At 43.9% G+C, this 19,678-nt stretch overlaps 1 protein-coding gene across 2 annotated transcripts in view; it reads right to left on the bottom strand.

Annotated features, from left to right (window-relative positions):
* LOC140200581 (alpha-1,3-mannosyl-glycoprotein 4-beta-N-acetylglucosaminyltransferase B) overlaps positions 1 to 19,678 on the bottom strand; it is a 431,883-nt gene that overhangs the window by 183,882 nt on the left and 228,323 nt on the right. For both annotated transcript variants that reach the window (XM_072264115.1, XM_072264112.1), the window contains exon 7: positions 4,931 to 5,006. In XM_072264115.1, the coding sequence (XP_072120216.1) occupies positions 4,931 to 5,006 (76 nt within the window). The remainder of the gene's footprint in view (positions 1 to 4,930; positions 5,007 to 19,678) is intronic.

Raw genomic sequence — 19,678 nt, 5'->3', positions numbered from 1 at the left:
TCGACTAGGCTTATACTCTCTGGAATTTAGAAGATTGAGGGGGGATCTGATTGAAACGTATAAAATTCTAAAGGGATTGGACAGGCCAGATACAGGAAGATTGTTCCTGATGTTGGGGGAAGTCCAGAACGAGGGGTCACAGTTTGAGGATAAAGGAGAAGCCTTTTAGGACCGAGATTAGGAAAAACTTCTTCACACAGAGTGGTGAATCTGTGGAATTCTCTGCCACAAGAAACAGTTGAGGCCAGCTCATTGGCTATATTTAAGAGGGAATTAGATATGGCCCTTGTGGCTAAAGGGATCAGGGGGTATGGAGAGAAGGCAGGTACAGGGTTCTGAGTTGGATGATCAGCCATGATCATACTGAATGGTGGTGCAGGCTCAAAGGGCCGAATGGCCTACTCCTGCAGCTATTTTCTATGTTTCTATGATGAACATTGTGGATATGCTATCTTCGCACCAGAATGTATGACGACTCTTACAGGCTGCCCTTAGCGCACCCTCAGACAGTCTTCGCTATTAACACAAACAACACATTTCACTGTGTCTTTTGATGACATCTGAATTTTATAGTTTGCAATTTAAAGCTCAAAACACCGATTACAAGATTTCAATAAAGTTAAAATAAGCTGCTGGTTTGTGTAATAAGATGGACGCTTGACCTCACGGTCTGCCTTGTTATGATCTTGCACTTTATCGCTTACCAGCACTGCACTTTTTCACTGTGTAATGATCAGTGTTCAAGACAAGCTGATCACTGATATATGTGCCCTGATCGACACACGGCAGCAAATTCCTAATACATGTCAATGTAAATGGCAAATAAAGTTGATTCTTAATAATGAACCTATAGGTTCACTCTGACCTCTGCTCTGTACCCTGGTGCAATTCCATAGATGTGTGACAGAGAAGTGTTGGGCCAGGAAGAATTTTTATTTTTTTCAGCGAACTACTGAACTCCCTGCCACCACCCAGGTCTTGTCACGTATGGAGTGTTGGCAGCATCAACTGCTGCCTTTAAACTTGTATCATACATGCACCTTATTATCTGTTAATTTACTAGTGGTAGTAATACCTTATGTGTTAAGTGTGTGAGTTAAATGTACTGTTTTGTCCACCTTGATCTGGAGGAATGATCTTTTGTTCAGTGGTATACAAGTGAATGGATGAATGACAATACATTTGAATGTGAACTTGAATTTTGAGGACATTAAACATGAGGACAGAATAAAGAAATGGAAGTGGGGAGGTATGCAGGCAAGGAAGGATGTGTTTTTTATTATTTTCTAAGAGAGCACCATTTCAGGCTGCAACCTTACAACAATATGTTATTAGAAAATTTTGGGTTAGATTTCTTAACACTTCAAGGATCATCAGTAGAAAGCAGAAAGCTGAGAGAAGAAAATTGCCATAAGACACAAGGCAAGACAAGCAGAGGCTCGCCTGAAGCAATATCATAGAGTTAGAAAACTGCGCCTTCAGCCCATCTAGTCCATGCTATACTGCTATTCTGCCTAGTCCTATCTACCCACAGCCCTCCATACCCCTCCCATCCATGTACCTATTTCTTTAATGTTGAGATTGAACCAAGTCCACCACATCTGCGGCAGCTCATTCCACACACTCATCACCCTTTGAGTGAAAAAGCACATCTTTATGTTCCTCCTAAAAATTTCTCCTTTCACCCTTAACCCATGACCTCTAGTTTTAGTCTCACCCAACCTCAGTGGAAAAGCCTGCTTGCACTTACACTATCTATACCTCACAATGCAGCATGGAACCATTTGGCAAACTAATATTGAAATCACAGAAACTAGTAAAATTCCATGTTAAAAACTGATTAGGAACATGGATAATTAATTACCGGAGAACAGGCTGCTTCTGTGCACAGAGGAGACATGAGATTTTCAGGAAAATTTTCGACTGACAGGAAAATGTGATGAAGTATACAGAATGTCAGTAAATTAACCGCAAAGAGAGATGCGAAACTTAGTCAGCCAGAACATTCTGCCTGATCACAGTGCAAGGAGATTAAATTGCTTTCAAAACAAAAGGTTGGAACAAAATTGTGGGCCAAAGGGCCTGTACTGTTTTATGTTCTAAAGTGGTAAGTACCTCCAAAGAAAAAAAATACAGACTACACAGAAAAGACCGGGAGATGGACTAACAGGATAGACCCAGACATTCCACCTCTCCCGGAAGTTCCGGGAGTCTCCCGTCTATTGATAGCAGTTCCCTGATGCCCGGAAATCGATTTTTTTGAGAGGGAGAGGGAGAGCATCCTGATTGGTCTCTCTTCATGCTAAGTAGACCTATCAGTTTTCTCTGTGGGCGGGCTTTACAGTCGACCTCAAAAATAATGACAGTGTTGCTCGCTGCTCTGTTTGTAACCATGAGGAAATTTGCAGATGCTGGAAATTCAAGCAACACACACAAAAAATGCTGGTGAACGGTCAGGCAGCATCAGTGACATTTCTATTACCCATGGTGGGTTAAAATGTAAAAGACATGTTGAGGTGAGTTTAACAGGCGTCATTTGTTCATCAGCATAGCTAGTGTTATTTAAACTAGCTGGCTAACTGCTAAGGAGCTACTCTATTGATGTCCTATGTGATGAGGCCAAACTCCCTGTAGACTTGCTTAAAGTTGTAATAGAATAAACATGATAATATAATATAAGTACATATTTTAATGTCACATTTTCTGCATATACCCAACTTGGTTTACAGATTACACAAAATCACTAACCAAAGTATTACATACACCCTTGGAGGTTGACGGGGGGGGGGGCGGGGGGCAGGGGTGCTACCTCCCTGAAATGACTTTTTGCAGGGTGGGATGTCTGTAGACTCACCATGCAGACCATGTTCTCTTCTCACTGCTGCCATCAGGAAGGTGGTACAGGAGCCTCAGGACCCACACCACTGTGTTCAGCAAGTTATTACCCCTCAATCATCAGGCTCTTGAACCAGATGGGATAACTTCACTCACCCTGTCATTCAACTCTTCCCAAATCCTATGGACTCACTTGATTCACTTTCAAGGGCTCTTTATCTTAAGTTCTTGACGTTTCTCTCTTACTTATTTATTATTACAATTACTTTTTTTCTCTTTTTGTATTTGCACAGTTTGTTGGTTTGCACATTTGCACATTGGTTAGTTTTCTGTCCTGTTGGGTATGGTCTTTCTTGATTAGACTCACACAGAAACAGGCCCAACACTCTACCTAGTCCATGCTGAACTAATGTGCAAAAGACAAAAAACTTTGCAAATACAAAAAAATTGTAATAAACAAATAAGAATTAAATATTGAGAACATGAGATGAAGCGTCCTTGAAGTGAGTCCACAGCTTGCGGGAACAGTTCAGTGCAACACACAAAATGCTGGAGAAACTCAGCAGGCCAGGCAGCATCTATGGAATAAAATACAGTCCCCCTACTACATTTCAATGGTTTTCCCAAACGACAGCATGCCTAAACTTGGAAAAAAATTAGGAGCGGTACTATGAATCCTTCGGTTAAATTTGAAGAGACTTGGAGGCCATTTATTCAATATTTTCATATGATGTAAGTTGACCCTTTCTGAATTTTTTGTAATAATTTTTTGTTAATGTATAGAGGAGCAGAGTTAACGACAAACAATAATTTCAGCCGTTGCAATATGACAGCCCATTCTTTGTTTTTTTTTAGTTTTCTTTAGTTTAGGGGTTTTTTTTCTCTTTATAAAATACCTTTTTCATAGTTAGTTGCTATGAGATTGGGAGGCTAAACTATACTTGACACTTGGAGTCTGTGCTTGTACATGTTAAACATGATTAATGCAATCCCGATCTCTTTGTATCATTACTATTATCATTATGTTTATTAATTTTGAAACTTAATAAAAAGATTGAAAAAGAAAGAACGGAATAAAGTACAGTCAATGTTTTGGGTCAAGACCCTTCAGAAGGACCAGCATTTTGTATGTGTTGCTTTGATTTCCAGCTTCTGCAGATTTTCTCTTGTTTGTGATGAGGCGAGTGAAGATGAATGAAATTATCCCCTCTGGCTCAAGAGCCTGATGGCTGAGGGGTAATAACTGTTGCTGAATCTGGTGGCGTGGGTCCCGAGGCCCCTTTGTCTTATTCCTGATAGCAGCAGCGGGTAGAGAGCATGGCCCAGATGGTGGGGATGTTAATGACTGATGCTCCTTTCCTGCGACAGTGCTGTGTGCTCAGTGGTGTGGAGGCTTTATCCATGATGGACTGGACCGTATCCACTATTATTTGTTGAATTTTCGGTTCAAGGACACTGGTGCTCCCATACCAGGTATGATGCAACTCTCCATTGCACATCTATGGCAGTTTGTCCAAGTTTTAGATGTCATGCCAAACCTTCACAAACTTTTTAGGAAGTTGAGCTGCTACTGTGCTTTCTTCATAATGGTACTTATGTGCTGGGCCCAGGACAGATCCTCTGAAATGAGAACACTGAAGAACTTAAAGTTGCTGACTTTCTCCACCTCTGGTGCCATGATAAGGATGGGCTCATGGACCTCCAGCTTCCTCCCAAAGTCAATAATCATCTCATTTGTCTTGCTGACTTGAATGAGAAGTAGTTGCTGTCACGTACCAAATTCTTATCGTCAGAAACATTAGCAGTTAAGTTCAACACAGAAAACTCTACACATTAGGGTTCTACTAATTGCTTGTCAAGAAGAAGGTTATTACGTTAAAATTTAAAGTGATGACCCTAATAAAAGTTCCTCAAGCACTCGTGGAAGAAATCAATACACACTGACAAATGGTTCTCAGAACTGAAAGCCAGCTGCTCTTTAGACCCAGAGGAGAGGTTATGTTTTCTCCCCCCAGTCAATACAAACTTTTGCCCAACTAAAATAGCTTTGTTTGGAACAACAGTTATACAAAATAAAACACATAAGCTCTCTTACCTGTACATAATAGGTGCCTTTCAACTGTGCATACATCATCAAAAAGCAATAGTCTAGATTCTGCTTTGTTCTCCATCTAAAAAACAGCAAAAACCAACATCAATTCTTCCACAGTAATCTCTTGAAAGCTCAAGGCTCAAAGAAATTTATCAAAGTACATATACACTCAGTGGCCACTTTATTAGGTACACTTGCTCTTAATGCAGCTGCCTAATCAGCCAATAATGTGGCAGCAAGCAAATGCATAAAAGCAAGCAGACAAGGTCAAGGGGTTCAGTTGTTGTTCAGACCAAACATCCGAATGTGGGAACGAATGTGATCTAAGTAACTTTGACCATGGAATCATTGTTGGTGTCTGATTGGGCAGTTTGAAAATCCTGGGATTTTCATGCACAACACTCTCTAAAGTTTACTGAGAATGGAGCGAAAAACAAAAAAAAAATCCTGTGAGAGGCAGTTCTGTGGACAAAAACGGTTTGTTAATGAGAGAGGTCAGAAGAGAACGGCTAGGCTGCTCCAAGCTGATAGAAAGGCAACAGTAACTCAAATAACAATGTGTTACGACAGTGGTGTATAGAAGAACATCTCTGAATGCACAACACATCGAGCCTTGAAATGGATGGGCTACAGCCGCAGAAGCCCACACCAGGTTTCACTCCTAAACCTAACAGAGTGGCCATTGAGTACAGTCACCATATACTATCCTGACATTCATTTACTTGCAGGCATTCACAATAGAAGAAAGAAATCAATGGAAGCAATGAAAACTACACACAAGGACTGAAAAACAACCAATGTGCTAAAGAAGACAAGCTGTGCAAATATAAAAAATAAATAAACTAACAAATAAATAAATAACATTGAGAACATGAGCTGTAGGGTCCTTGAAAGTGAGTCTGTAGGTTGTGAAAGCATTTGAAAGTTAAGGTGAGTGAAGTTATCCACGCTGGTTCAGGAGCCTGATGACTGAAGGGTAATGTCTGTTCCTGAACCTGGTGGCGTGGGACCTAGGACTCCTGTACCTCCTTCCCAATAGTGGCAGTGAGAAGTAAGTGTGGCCTGCATGGTGAGGGCTCCTTGATGAAGGATACTGCTTTCTTGTGGCAGTGCTCCTTGAAGATGTGCACAATGGTGGATAACTTCCATTCAGATGCATACCTCAGCATTACAGGTGGTCCCCTATTTAGGAACCCACTAGGTTCCTTTAGGTTGTTATAGCTGGAAATGGTACTGGGGACAAGCTCACACTACCCATTAGGTGCCACCCAAATAGCCTCTGACAACCAAGTCCAGCTCCTGGCCTTCATGTGTGGCTTAGCTACTAAGCCCAGTAGAACTGTTTCTACTGACAAGAAAAGGGGCAAAGGCAGGTTACTGGCACCTTAAAACCAATCACTTCAGGTAGATAGGGCTCATCAGCCGTGGTTGGCAGCTCATCCAGGAGAAGGAAAACTCTGATCTCAAACCTCTGCTGCCTTGTGGCAATACTCACTCATGGGAAAGGCCTTGGGAGTAAACTCCGAGAGAAAAATCTGGAGCTGGAGTCCCTAGGGCAGTCCTACATTGAGTTCAGTGCTGACTGGCAACTCCTGCAATACTGCTGGTGCCAAACTGTATCAGTCTCTGCCGTTCCTTTGGATTCATCAGATGCATGGAGACAGAGAGCTTGCTACAGGGGTAACAGTTTGCTCTCCATATTGTAATGCTCAGGTTGGCTTACTTAAACATCTAGGACGCAACATCCATGGTTGACCCCGACCGACAGAGGCCATATCCATCCTCATCCTATTTAGAGTTGATGGTAAGGTCACTGACTTCAGTGGCACACAATGGTTTTCAAATAGTTTGCAAAAGGACAATTCAATTGCTCCATTCACACCTGCTCTAATGTTGTGATTCTACAATTTAAAGATTACCTTTATTTGTCACATTGAAACATACAGTGAAATGCATCATTTGCACCAATAACCAACACCGTCTGAGGAAATCCAGGAGGTCATGGGGAGAATGTACAAATTCATTACAGACAGCAGCAACAGGGGTGGCATAGAAGCGTAGCGGTTAGCGCAGTAATTTACAGCGGCAGCAATCATCAATCTGTAAGGAGTTTGTATGTTCTCCCCATGACTACGTGGGTTTCCTGTGGGTGCACTGGTCTCCTCCTCATTGCAAAGCCATATAGGTAAGGGTTAGTAAGTTGTCAGCATGCGATATTAGCGCTGGAAGCATGGCAACACTTGCGGCTGCCTCCAGCAGAATCCTTGGACTCTGTTGGACGACACATTTCATTGTATGTTTGGATGTGACACAGAAAGCTAATTTATCTAATCTAGTGAATTGAAACTTAATCAGTGATCACTGGCACTGTTGTACTAATCGTAACTTTACCAACATACCATACCCACAATTTACAACCCTTACTATTCCATATGTCTTCGAAACACCTGGAGGAAACACAGGTGGTCACGGGGAAAACATACAAACTTCTTACGGTCAATGGCAGGAATTGAACCCCAATCAGTGATCACTTGCACTGTACAATGTTGTGCTAACCACTACACGGCTGTGCCGCACGACACTGATTGAAGCAACCAGTGTTATAATAAAGGCTTGCATATATACAGACAAAAGCAGACACTGGAGTCTCTAAGTACAGACCAACAAATTTTATTGATTTACAAGGCCAGTAACTATTGTGCACCATCAATAACACTTGAGAAAGTGGTAGTCAGCTGTCTCCTTGAATGATTCCAGAAACCGTATAAAAACAGTCCAAGTGTTGTTGGATTCAGGAAGTACAAGATTTTGGTCAGGCAATGATAAAAGCTCAACAACACACCGCCAAGTCAGAACCAAGTGGAACCTAGGAAGAACCCTGCAGTGGGCAGCATGCTGCTTACTTGCTGCCCTCATCCCTCTAGAGATGGAGAACTGTAATCAGTTCTGCTCTCCTCATTATAGGAAGGATGTGGAAGCTTTACAGATGGAGCAGAAGAGATTTACTAGGATGCTACCTGAATTGGAGAGCATGTCTTATAAGGATAGGTCCAGCAAGCTAGAGCTTTACCCTGTGGAGAGAAGGGGGTGAGAGGTGACTTGGTAGGCAAGTACAAGATGATTAGAGGCATAGATCGAGTGGACAGCCAGAGACATTTCTCCAGAATAGAAATGGCTAATATGAGGGGGCATAATTTTAAGGTGATTGTGGGAAAATATAGGGGGGGATGTCAGTGATAATCTTATTTTAAACAGAGGGTGGTGGATGCGTGGAAAGCCCTGTCAGGTATGATGGTAGAGGTAGGTACATTAGGGACATTTAAGGGACTCTTAGGTAGGCAAATGGATAATAGAAAAATGGAGGGCAATGTAGGAGGGAAGGGTTAGATTGATTTTAGAGCAGATTAAAGGATCAGCACAACATTACAGGCTGAAGGGCCTGTACTTTGCTGTAGGGCTGTATGTTCTAATGGTGGAATTAATGTGCTGTAATCTTCTACGTTCTAGACTCACACTGGAATTGCCAAGGCATAAAAGGTTATAGATCAAGTGCTAGTAAAGGAGTTTAATGTACACTCAGTGGCCACTTTTTTATGCACACCTATGAGGTACACCAACATCTGCCGCTGCTCTAGCCGATCCACTTCGAGGTTCGATATGTTGTGTATTCAGAGATGCTCTTCTGCACACCACTGCTGTAATGCGTGGTTATTTGACTTACTGTCAGCTTGAACAAGCCTGGCCATTCTCTTCTGAACCTCTTACAATTAACAAGGAATTTTCGTCCACAGAACTGCCACTGTGTTTCTTTGTTTTCTGCAGCATTCTCTGTAAACTCTAGAGACTGTTGTGTGTGAAAATCCCAGGAGATCAGTAGTTTATGAGATACTCAAACCACTCTGTCTGGCACCAACAATCATTCCATGGCCAAAGACACTTAGATCACAATTTTTCCCCATTCTGATGTTTGGTCTGCACAACAACTGAACCTGTTGACCATGTCTGCATACTTTTATGCATTGAGCAACATGATTGGCTGATTTGATAGTTGCACCTAATAAAGCAGCCACTGAGTGCAGATTCAGATTTATTTAAAGATCAAAGTAAATTTACTATCAAAATACATTATGTCACCATTTATAACTCTGAGATTTATTGTCTTGTGGGCATACTCAATAAATCCATAGAATAATAACAATAACAGAATCAGTGTAAGACTGTACCAACTTGGGCATTCAATCAGTGTGCAAAAGACAACAAACTGTGCAAATAACAAAGAAAGAAAGAATAATAAATAAATAAGCAATAAGTATCAAGAACAAGAGATGAAGAGTCCTTGAAAATGAGTCAATAGGTTATGGGAACATTTCACTGACGTGGCCTGTGAAGTTATCCCTTCTAGTTCAAGTGCCTGATGGTTGAGAGATAATAACGGTTCCTGAACCCGCTGGTGTGGGTTCTGAGGCTCCTGTACTTTCTTTTTGATGGCAGCAGCAAGAAGAAAGCACGATTTCATTAGATGTAGTTTGAAACACACAATGAAATATGTCAGCCGGTCCTGTTAAGGAGTGTCAGCCCAAAATGTCATCTCTATTACTTTCCATAGATGCTGCCTGAGCTGCTGAGTTCCTCCAGTCTTTTGTGTGCTTTACATACAGTGAACTGCATCAATTGTGTTCACAACCAACAAAACGAGGGACTTGATAGCTGGCATAAACATAGAGGTGTACAGAACAGAAAGAGTGATATTGATCATGGTTCTGTGTTGTACAACACTATGAATCTAACTCTAAATTCTGATATTAGGGCATATGTCAGGCCAGTTGTCCAAAAATAATACTGATTATCTCCAACAGCCCCTGCTGAAACCCAATTTGCTTTTCCTTTTAGCAATAATGAAGAAGTGTCTCAGACCTGAACTGTTCATTCTGTCTCTCTTTCCACAAGTACCAAGTGTTCCTGAGATTTCTGGCTGGAATTTGGGAAAATGAAATGAATAGAAATAACCTTACTAACAGCATGAGGAAGGAGATTTCTACTATCAGGGAAGAGGTCCAGGAGCCTAAAGATCCACACTCAGTGATTCAGGAAATTTCTTACCCTCCACCATCAATCACGAATCCAAGCTACCTCAGTATTTTGCTCTCATTTTGCACTACTTATGTTTTACATATTTTTATTGCACTAAATTACAGCAATTTTACATCTTACACTGTACTGCTGCCAGAAAACAACACACTTTGTGACATGCCAGTAATAAACCTGGTTCTGAACAAAGTGCTTCAGAAGGAAATTTCAATGTTCCCACTGAGACAACAGTTCTCAAAGCACCAGCTTCTGGCAGCAAAGATTTATAATGAATCCCTCAGTGGAATTAGATTTTGCCCAGGGCAGCTCCTTTTGTCCTGAACCGTGTACCTCTCTGTTGCAATGGTGTTATACGGTAAGGATGAGAACAGGTTGCTTTTTCACTCAAACTGGCACCCATATTTCTTTGATGCAATTATAAGGAAGACACAGCAACAGTTGTATTTCATTGGGAACTTGAGGAGAATTGGTGTCTCACCAAAGTCATTCGCAAATTTTTACCGTCAAGAGCATTTAAACTGGCTGCATCACCACCTGGCATGAAGGGATCACTGCACTGGATCGGAAAACGTTGAAGAAATTTGTAAATTCGCCCAGCTCTATCGTGGGCACCAGCTTTCCCAACGGCCAGGACATCTTCAAAAGATGATGCCTCAAAAAGGTGGTGTCCATCACTAAGGACCCCATCACCCAGGACATGCCCTCTTCTCATTGCTACCATCAAAGAGGAGGTACAGGACCCTGAAGACACACAATTAATGTTTCAGGAAAGGCTTCTTCCCCTCCGCCATCAGGTTTCTGAATGGATAATGAACCCATGAAGACTTCCTCGGTAATTTTTTCTCTCTTTTTGCACTACTTATTAAATTTAATTTTTAAAAATATTTACTTCTTATTGTAACTTACAGTTTTTATTATGTATTGCAATGTACTGCAGCAAACAAAACAACAAATTTCACAACACACATCAAAGTTGCTGGTGAACGCAGCAGGCCAAGCAGCATCTGTAGGAAGAGGTGCAGTCGACGTTTCAGGCCGAGACCCTTCGTCAGGACTAACTGAAGGAAGAGTGAGTAAGGGATTTGAAAGTTGGAGGGGGAGGGGGAGATCCAAAATGATAGGAGAAGACAGGAGGGGGAGGGATAGAGCCAAGAGCTGGACAGGTGATAGGCAAAAGGGGATACGAGAGGATCATGGGACAGGAGGTCCGGGAAGAAAGACAAGTGGGGGGGGACCCAGAGGATGGGCAAGAGGTATATGCAGAGGGACAGAAGGAGAAAAAGGAGAGTGAGAGAAAGAATGTGTGCATAAAAATAAGTAACAGATAGGATACGAGGGGGAGGTGGGGCATTAGCGGAAGTTAGAGAAGTCGATGTTCATGCCATCAGGTTGGAGGCTACCCAGACGGAATATAAGGTGTTGTTCCTCCAACCTGAGTGTGGCTTCATCTTTACAGTAGAGGAGGCCGTGGATAGACATGTCAGAATGGGAATGGGATGTGGAATTAAAATGTGTGGCCACTGGGAGATCCTGCTTTCTCTGGCGGACAGAGCGGATGTTCAGCAAAGCGGTCTCCCAGTCTGCGTCGGGTCTCGCCAATATATAAAAGGCCACCTCGGGAGCACCGGACGCAGTATATCACCCCAGTCGACTCACGGGTGAAGTGTTGCCTCATCTGGAAGGACTGTTTGTGGCCCTGAATGGTGGTAAGGGAGGAAGTGTAAGGGCATGTGTAGCACTTGTTCCGCTTACACGGATAAGTGCCAGGAGGGAGATCAGTGGAGAGGGATGGGGGGGACGAATGGACAAGTGAGTTGTGTAGGGAGCGATCCCTGCGGAATGCAGAGAGAAGGGGGGAGGGAAAGATGTGCTTAGTGGTGGGATCCCGTTGGAGGTGGCGGAAGTTACGGAGAATAATATGTTGGACCCGGAGGCTGGTGGGGTGGTAGGTGAGGACCAGGGGAACCCTATTCCTAGTGGGGTGGCGGGAGGATGGAGTGAGAGCAAATGTACGTGAAATGGGGGAGATGCGTTTAAGAGCAGAGTTGATAGTGGAGGAAGGGAAGCCCCTTTCTTTAAAAAAGGAAGACATCTCCCTCGTCCTAGAATGAAAAGTCTCATCCTGAGAGCAGATGCGGCGGAGACGGAGGAATTGCGAGAAGGGGATGGCGTTTTTGCAAGAGACAGGGTGAGAAGAGGAATAGTCCAGATAGCTGTGAGAGTCAGTAGGCTTATAGTAGACATCAGTGGATAAACTGTCTCCAGAGGCAGAGACAGAAAGATCTAGAAAGGGGAGGGAGGTGTCGGAAATGGACCAGGTAAACTTGAGGGCAGGGTGAAAGTTGAAGGCAAAGTTAATAAAGTCAACGAGTTCTGCATGCGTGCAGGAAGCAGCGCCAATGCAGTCGTCGATGTAGCGAAGGAAAGTGGGGGACAGATACCAGAATAGGCACGGAACATAGATTGTTCCACAAACCCAACAAAAAGGCAGGCATAGCTAGGACCCATACGGGTGCCCACAGCTACACCTTTAGTTTGGAGGAAGTGGGAGGAGCCAAAGGAGAAATTATTAAGAGTAAGGACTAATTCCGCTAGACGGAGCAGAGTGGTGGTAGAGGGGAACTGATTAGGTCTGGAATCCAAAAAGAAGTGTAGAGCTTTGAGACCTTCCTGATGGGGGATGGAAGTATATAAGGACTGGACATCCATGGTGAAAATAAAGTGGTGGGGGCCAGGGAACTTAAAATCATCGAAAAGTTTAAGAGCGTGAGAGTGTCACGAACATAGGTCGGAAGGGATTGAACAAGGGGTGATAAAACAGTGTCGAGGTATGCAGAAATGAGTTCGGTGGGGCAGGAGCAAGCTGAGACAATAGGTCGGCCAGGACAGGCAGGTTTGTGGATCTTGGGTAGGAGGTAGAAACGGGAAGTGCGGGGTGTGGGAACTATAAGGTTGGTAGCAGTGGATGGGAGATCCCCTGAGCGGATAAAGTCGGTGATGGTGTGGGAGGCATCTGCTCAGCATCAGGATGAGGCTTTTCATTCTAGGATGAGGGAGATGTCTTCCTTTTTTAAAGAAAGGGGCTTCCCTTCCTCCACTATCAACTCTGCTCTTAAACGCATCTCCCCCATTTCACGTACATCTGCTGTCACTCCATCCTCCCGCCACCCCACTAGGAATAGGGTTCCCCTGGTCCTCACCTACCACCCCACCAGCCTCCGGGTCCAACATATTATTCTCCATAACTTCCGCCACCTCCAACGGGATCCCACCACTAAGCACATCTTTCCCTCCCGCCCCCTCTGCATTCCGCAGGGATCGCTCCCTACACAAATCCTTTGTCCATTCGTCCCCCCCATCCCTCCCCACTGATCTCCCTCCTGGCACTTATCTGTGTAAGTGGAACAAGTGCCACACATGCCCTTACACTTCCTCCGTTACCACCATTCAGGGCCCCAAACCGTCCTTCCAGGTGAGGCAACACTTCACCTGTGAGTCGACTGGGGTGATATACTGCATCCGGTGCTCCCGATGTGGCCTTTTATATATTGGCGAGACCCGACGCAGACTGGGAGACCGCTTTGCTGAACATCTACGCTCTGTCCGCCAGAGAAAGCAGGATCTCCCAGTGGCCACACATTTTGATTCCACGTCCCATTCCCATTCTGACATGTCTATCCACGGCCTCCTCTACTGTAAAGATGAAGCCACACTCAGGTTGGAGGAACAACACCTTATATTCCGTCTGGGTAGCCTCCAACCTGATGGCATGAACATCGACTTCTCTAACTTCCGCTAATGCCCCACCTCCCCCTCGTACCCCATCTGTTACTTATTTTTATGCACACATTCTTTCTCTCACTCTCCTTTTTCTCCCTCTGTCCCTCTGAATATACCTCTTGCCCATCCTCTGGGTCCCCCCCCCCACTTGTCTTTCTTCCCGGACCTCCTGTCCCATGATCCTCTCGTATCCCCTTTTGCCTATCACCTGTCCAGCTCTTGGCTCTATCCCTCCCCCTCCTGTCTTCTCCTATCATTTTGGATCTCCCCCTCCCCCTCCAACTTTCAAATCCCTTACTCACTCTTCCTTTAGTTAGTCCTGACGAAGGGTCTCGGCCTGAAACGTCGACTGCACATCTTCCTACAGATGCTGCTTGGCCTGCTGCGTTCACCAGCAACTTTGATGTGTGTTGCTTGAATTTCCAGCATCTGCAGAATTCCTGTTGTTTGCGAACAGATTTCACAACATATGCCAGTAATATTAAAACTTACTCTGATTTCCCTCCTTCTGTCTTAACATCACTGGGCATCCAGATTTCTGAACAGTCATGAACCTATGAACACCACCTCATTAATCTTTCTCAGCTATTTATTTATGTTTCTGATTTATAGTAATTTTTTATGCCTTTGCACTGTACTGCTGCGACAAAACAACATATTTCATGTCATGAAAGTCAGTTGTAATAAATCAGTTTCTGATAAATGTCAGCACATGACCCGTGAAGTTAGTGCATTTCCAATTTTGATGGGAACAGGCATTTTTATGGCACTTTGGGAATCCAGTTCTATAATTGGGTTAACTCTGCCAGACTGATTCAGAGTAAGCATTCATACTTGAAGAATATTAAAGCTCAGTACGTTGATGTCCAAGTGGTGCCAATCTGGTGTAAGTGATTCGAATTTTTTTTAAAAATAGCATTATTAGTCATATGTACATCAAAACAGCGAGGACTGTTCTGGGCAGAGTGCAAATTTCATCACACTTACAGCACCAACACAGCATGCCCACAACTCAATAACTCAATGTTTGGAATGTGGGAGGAGGTTCAAAGTTCAAAGTAAATTTACTATCAAAGTACATTTATGTGTCTATATGCAACCCTGATATTTATGTTCTTGCGGGCATACTCAGTCAATCCAAGAAACATAATAGAATACAAATACAAAAAAGAAATAAAATAGTAACAAATAGATGAGCAATAAATATCAAAAGCATGAGATGAAGAGTCCTTGAAAGTGAGTGCACGGATTGTGGGAACAGTTCAATGATGGGGCGAGTGAAGTTGAGTGAAATTTTTTCCTCTAGTTCAAGAGCCTGATGATTAAACAGATAGATATACTTTATTAAACCTGAGGGAAATTTGGTTTCGTTACAGCCGCACCAACCAAGAGTAGAGCGTAAATATAGCAATACAAAAAACCCCAACAATCAAGCAACAAAATGCAAAACTATGCCAGATGGAAAATAAGTCCAGGACCAGTCTATTGGCTCAGGGTGTCTGACCCTCCACGGGAGGAGCTGCACGTTCGATGGCCACAGGCAGGAACGACCTCCCGTGCAGCCAAGTGTTGTATCACGGTAGAATGTGGCCGAAGTCCAACAGTAAAAAGTTCAATATCCAGTCTGCAAACACGTTCCTCGATCGTAATATACCCCAGATTGCACCTTCCGTTGTTAGCCAGATCCATAAGCACCCCACTCCTTCACGCCGCTTACCGCTCTCGGTGCACTTCCGGTCAGCCGGAACGGTATTACCCACCAAACTCCTCTTCTCCAAAGGTCTCTGTTGTCTCGACCCGGTCCTCTTTCCTCGGCTTTGTGATCCCCCTCTGTGTGTTTTCCTCCGGATTTCAGCAGGGGTGTCTGCTGCTCTGTTTGCTTAACTGACCGGAATTTGCTGGTCCGTGGAATACATAATGCAACCTTGCTTCTGTCCCGCGTGCCGTTAAGGGGTAATAACTGTTCCTGAACCTGGTGGTGTGGATTCTGAAGCTCCTGTACCTCCTTCCTGATAGTAACAGCAAGAAAAGAGCTGACCTGGATAATGGATGCTGCTTTCCTGTGACAACGCTCCATGTAGATGTGCTCAATGGTGGGGAGGACTTTACCTGTGATGGACTGGGCCATATCCATTACTTGTTGGCTTTTCCATTCAAGGGACTTGGTGCTTCCATCCCAGGCTGTGATGCAGACAGTCAATATCTCTCCACTGCACATCTATAGAAGTTCATCAAAGACTTAGGTGTCATGCTGAAACTTCACAAACTTCTAAGGAAGTAGAGGCGTTGCTGTGCTTTCTTCGTAATTGCACTTGTGTGCTGGGCCCAGCACAGGTCCTCCAAAATGACTCCACCAAAGAATTTTAAGCTACTGACCCTCTCCACTTTTGATCACTCAATGACGACTGGCTCATCAATTTCTTCATAAGTCAATAATCAGCTCTTGGTCTTGCTAACATTGAGTGCGAGGTTGTTGTTATGTTGTTCCTCTATGTACTTTGTGGCGCATCAGGCGCTATCTTGCCGTTTCTTTAGCATTTGTGAGGCCAAGTTGCTAGCTCGACACTCAACCCAGCATGGATGGAAAGTGTGCAAGGAGCTTGCCAGATTTGGATACCGGATCACTCACCTTGAAGTCCAGTGCAGATGCAACCACACTACTGGCCAGTTGGTTGTTACTATAGCACCACTCAACGAGGTATCTCCCTCCTATATGTTGATTCATCACTACCTTTGATTCCACCAACGACAGTGGTGTTGTCAGCAAAATGGTACTTGTTCTGTACTTAGCCATAAGTGTTAAGTGAGTAGAGCAAGGGTCTAAGCACACGGTACACTGTTTCCTCCAATCTCTGTGGGTGCACAGCCGCGCAGTAACCGAAATGCTCCTACGTACATAGTCTTTGTTGCCGCACAGCTGGAGTTTTCTTTTAGAAATATTAATTTAAAGTGCCACGCAGTTTTCAAGCCAAGTAAAATTTTCCTGCTCAGAGCAAGGGTTGGTGGATGCAGCTGTAAAAAAAATTAGAGGGAACGTTGACTCAGCATTGTGATGCACCTGTGCTGATGGAAATCGTAGAGGAGATGTTACTGATCCGAACTGACTAGGGTCTGCAAGAGAGGAAATTGAGGACTGAATTGCACAAAGAGGTATTGAGGCCAAGGCCTTGGAGCTTATTGATTAGTTTTGAAGGGATGATGTATTAAATGCCTAGTTGTAGTTGACAATGAGTGTTCTGATGTATGCTTCTTTGCTGTCTCATTGAGACAGGTTACCATGTACTTCTTAAGCACCAGTATAATTGAAGCCTGCTTGAAGCAGACAGATAACTCAGATTGCTGAAGCGAGAGGTTAAAGCTATCAGAGAATACCAAGCTAGTTGATCAGCTCAGGTCTTTAGTATTCGGTCAGTTACCCAATCTAAGCTGGATGCTTTCTGTGGGTTCACCCTCCTGAAGGATGCTCTCACGTCAGTCTCAGAGACTGAAATCACAAGGTCATCAGGGGCCGTGGGAGCCTGTGAAGGTTCCTCTATGTTTTGATGGTCAAAACAAGTGAAACTCTCAGGTTCGGCCAGCAGGCATTTGTCTAGGGGAAGACAGCCTCTGGCCCAGCCAAACTAAGAAATCTTGTTTGTGTGGATGCTGCGTGATGTGTTGCCTGGTTACAAATCTGAACTGCAAAATACCAGACAGTACACCCTATGCAATTAAACGATTGAACTTAATAAATCTTAATCTGACTATAGGGTTAGTAAAGAAAATAGAAAGAAAAAGGGCCCAATTTAATGAAACAGTCTAAAGTGCATGTTGGAGCTCATGGATTCGTCCATTCAACTCCCATCGACCTCCTCTGAGTGTCGCTGACCCTCGGACCCTCGGTCTGAGTCCACTCCGTCTGCCAGTCTACCAACTCTTTCCATTCGTGTCTTCTCTCTTCATCTCTCGCTGACAAAAGACCGCGGAATCCCTGCTCCCAGCCCCACAAGAAAGAACAACAACCTCTCATTGGATAACGCACATTCCAAAGCCCCGTTATCTCTAGTCATAACCCAAACATTGCTGCTACAGAGAAACCATCACCTTAGCAGTGAAGCATTACAGAGGGGCCATTACATTAGCAGTGAAATCTTACAGCGTGTTACGCAAGCACAGAAGGTATTGAGCTCATCTGGGTGCGAAGCCCTGCTGTCTAGCATCCCCCCAGTGACCCAGGTTTGGTCCGGAATTACCATTTCACACGTGAGATGGCTTTCCAGAAATTGTACTTGGCCCTCTTGTGTCCTACTTGGTTGCCAGACCTGAATGCCACTGACTCATCCCTCAACAGATTGCGGATCTCATAGTTCATCCAGGGTTCTGGTTGGGGAAGACTCTGAATGATTTTGTGGGGACACAGTTGTCCACAACTATTTTTATAAAGTCCATGACAACTATGGCGTATTCATTCAGATTCTCTGATGAATCCATGAACACCGCCCAGCCAACTGACTCCAAGCAATCCCATAGCTGATTCTCAGCCTCCCTTGACCAACCTCTTTGTTGTCCTTATTTCTGGAGCCTTGTTCCTTAGCCTCTGCCTGTATGCAGGTAGGAGGACAGACAAGTGATTAGGTTTCCCGAAATGCCATCCAGGTATGAAACAATAGGCATTTCTTATAACAGTATAGCAGTGGTCAAGCATGTTGGGACCCCTGGTGCTGCTGGTTATGTGCTGATGATAATTAGGCAAAGATTTCTTCAAACAAGGCTGACTGAAGTCCTCAACTATGATTTGAAAGGCATCAGGCTAGGCTGTTTCTTGATTGGTGATGGCAGCATTCAATATCTCGAGTGCCTGAGATATTTGGCTTTTAGTGGTATGTAAACTGTAGTCAGGGTCACAGAGTCACTTAATTGTTAGACGTTCCAGGTCAGGGGAACAAGACTGCAACAAAACAGCCATGTCTGAGCACCACAAAGAGTTTATCATGAAACACAATGCCCCACCTTTTGCTTTCTCCAAATCAGCAGTCCAGACCATCCTGTGTATCAAGAAGCCTTTGGGTCTTACCAACATATCTACCATGTCCGGAGGGAGCCATGTCTCCATGAAACGCAGAGCATGGCAATTCCTCATATTCCTCCGAAACAGCAATCTTACCCTTAGGCCCACAGTCCTGTTCTCCAGCAACTGTGCATTTGCTAACAAGATGCTGGGTAGAGAAACTTCCTTCATCTGCTTAAAGGTGCTGTACCTGTATACTAGAGAGTTAAGTCCGCTGAGTCCTTCAGAAGATTATGAATTTGCTAGTTAAGACTGTTCAAAAATACACTGCTTAAAGGGAAATTACAGTTGCAGATTACAATGAGAGCAATTCAGAAGAGATATATTTTCAAGTTTTGTAAGCAGCTTGCAATATGTTAATGTGGTTCACTAGCACCATCTTGAAGCCTCTGGCTTGAAACCGGAGCACCCGGAGGAAATCCCGTGGTCATGGGAAAATGGATAAATTCCTTGCAGACAGTGGTGGAAACTGAAACCCAAGCATTGATCACTGGCACTGTAATAGCATTATGCTAACCACTGTGCCGGGCTTATTGAATTCTATTTATTTATTTGGAGATACTGCCCAATGAGCCTGCACCGCCCAATTACACCCATGTGACCAAATAACTCACTAACCCATATGCCTTTGGAATGTAGGAAAAAACTGGAGTACTCAGAGAAAGGACATGTGGTCACAGGGAGAACATACAAACTCCTTACAGGCAGTTGTGGGAATTGAACTGTGATCACTGGTGCTGTAAAGCTTTACACTATAAGACCGTAAGATATAGGAGTAGAAGTAAGCCATTCAGCCCATCAAGTGTGCTCCACCATTCAATCATGGGCTGATCTAA

The sequence above is a fragment of the Mobula birostris genome, chromosome 7 (genome assembly GCF_030028105.1).
Source record: "Mobula birostris isolate sMobBir1 chromosome 7, sMobBir1.hap1, whole genome shotgun sequence".
Taxonomy (NCBI): Eukaryota; Metazoa; Chordata; class Chondrichthyes; order Myliobatiformes; family Myliobatidae; genus Mobula; species Mobula birostris.
This window is presented reverse-complemented; position numbering and strand designations above follow the sequence as displayed.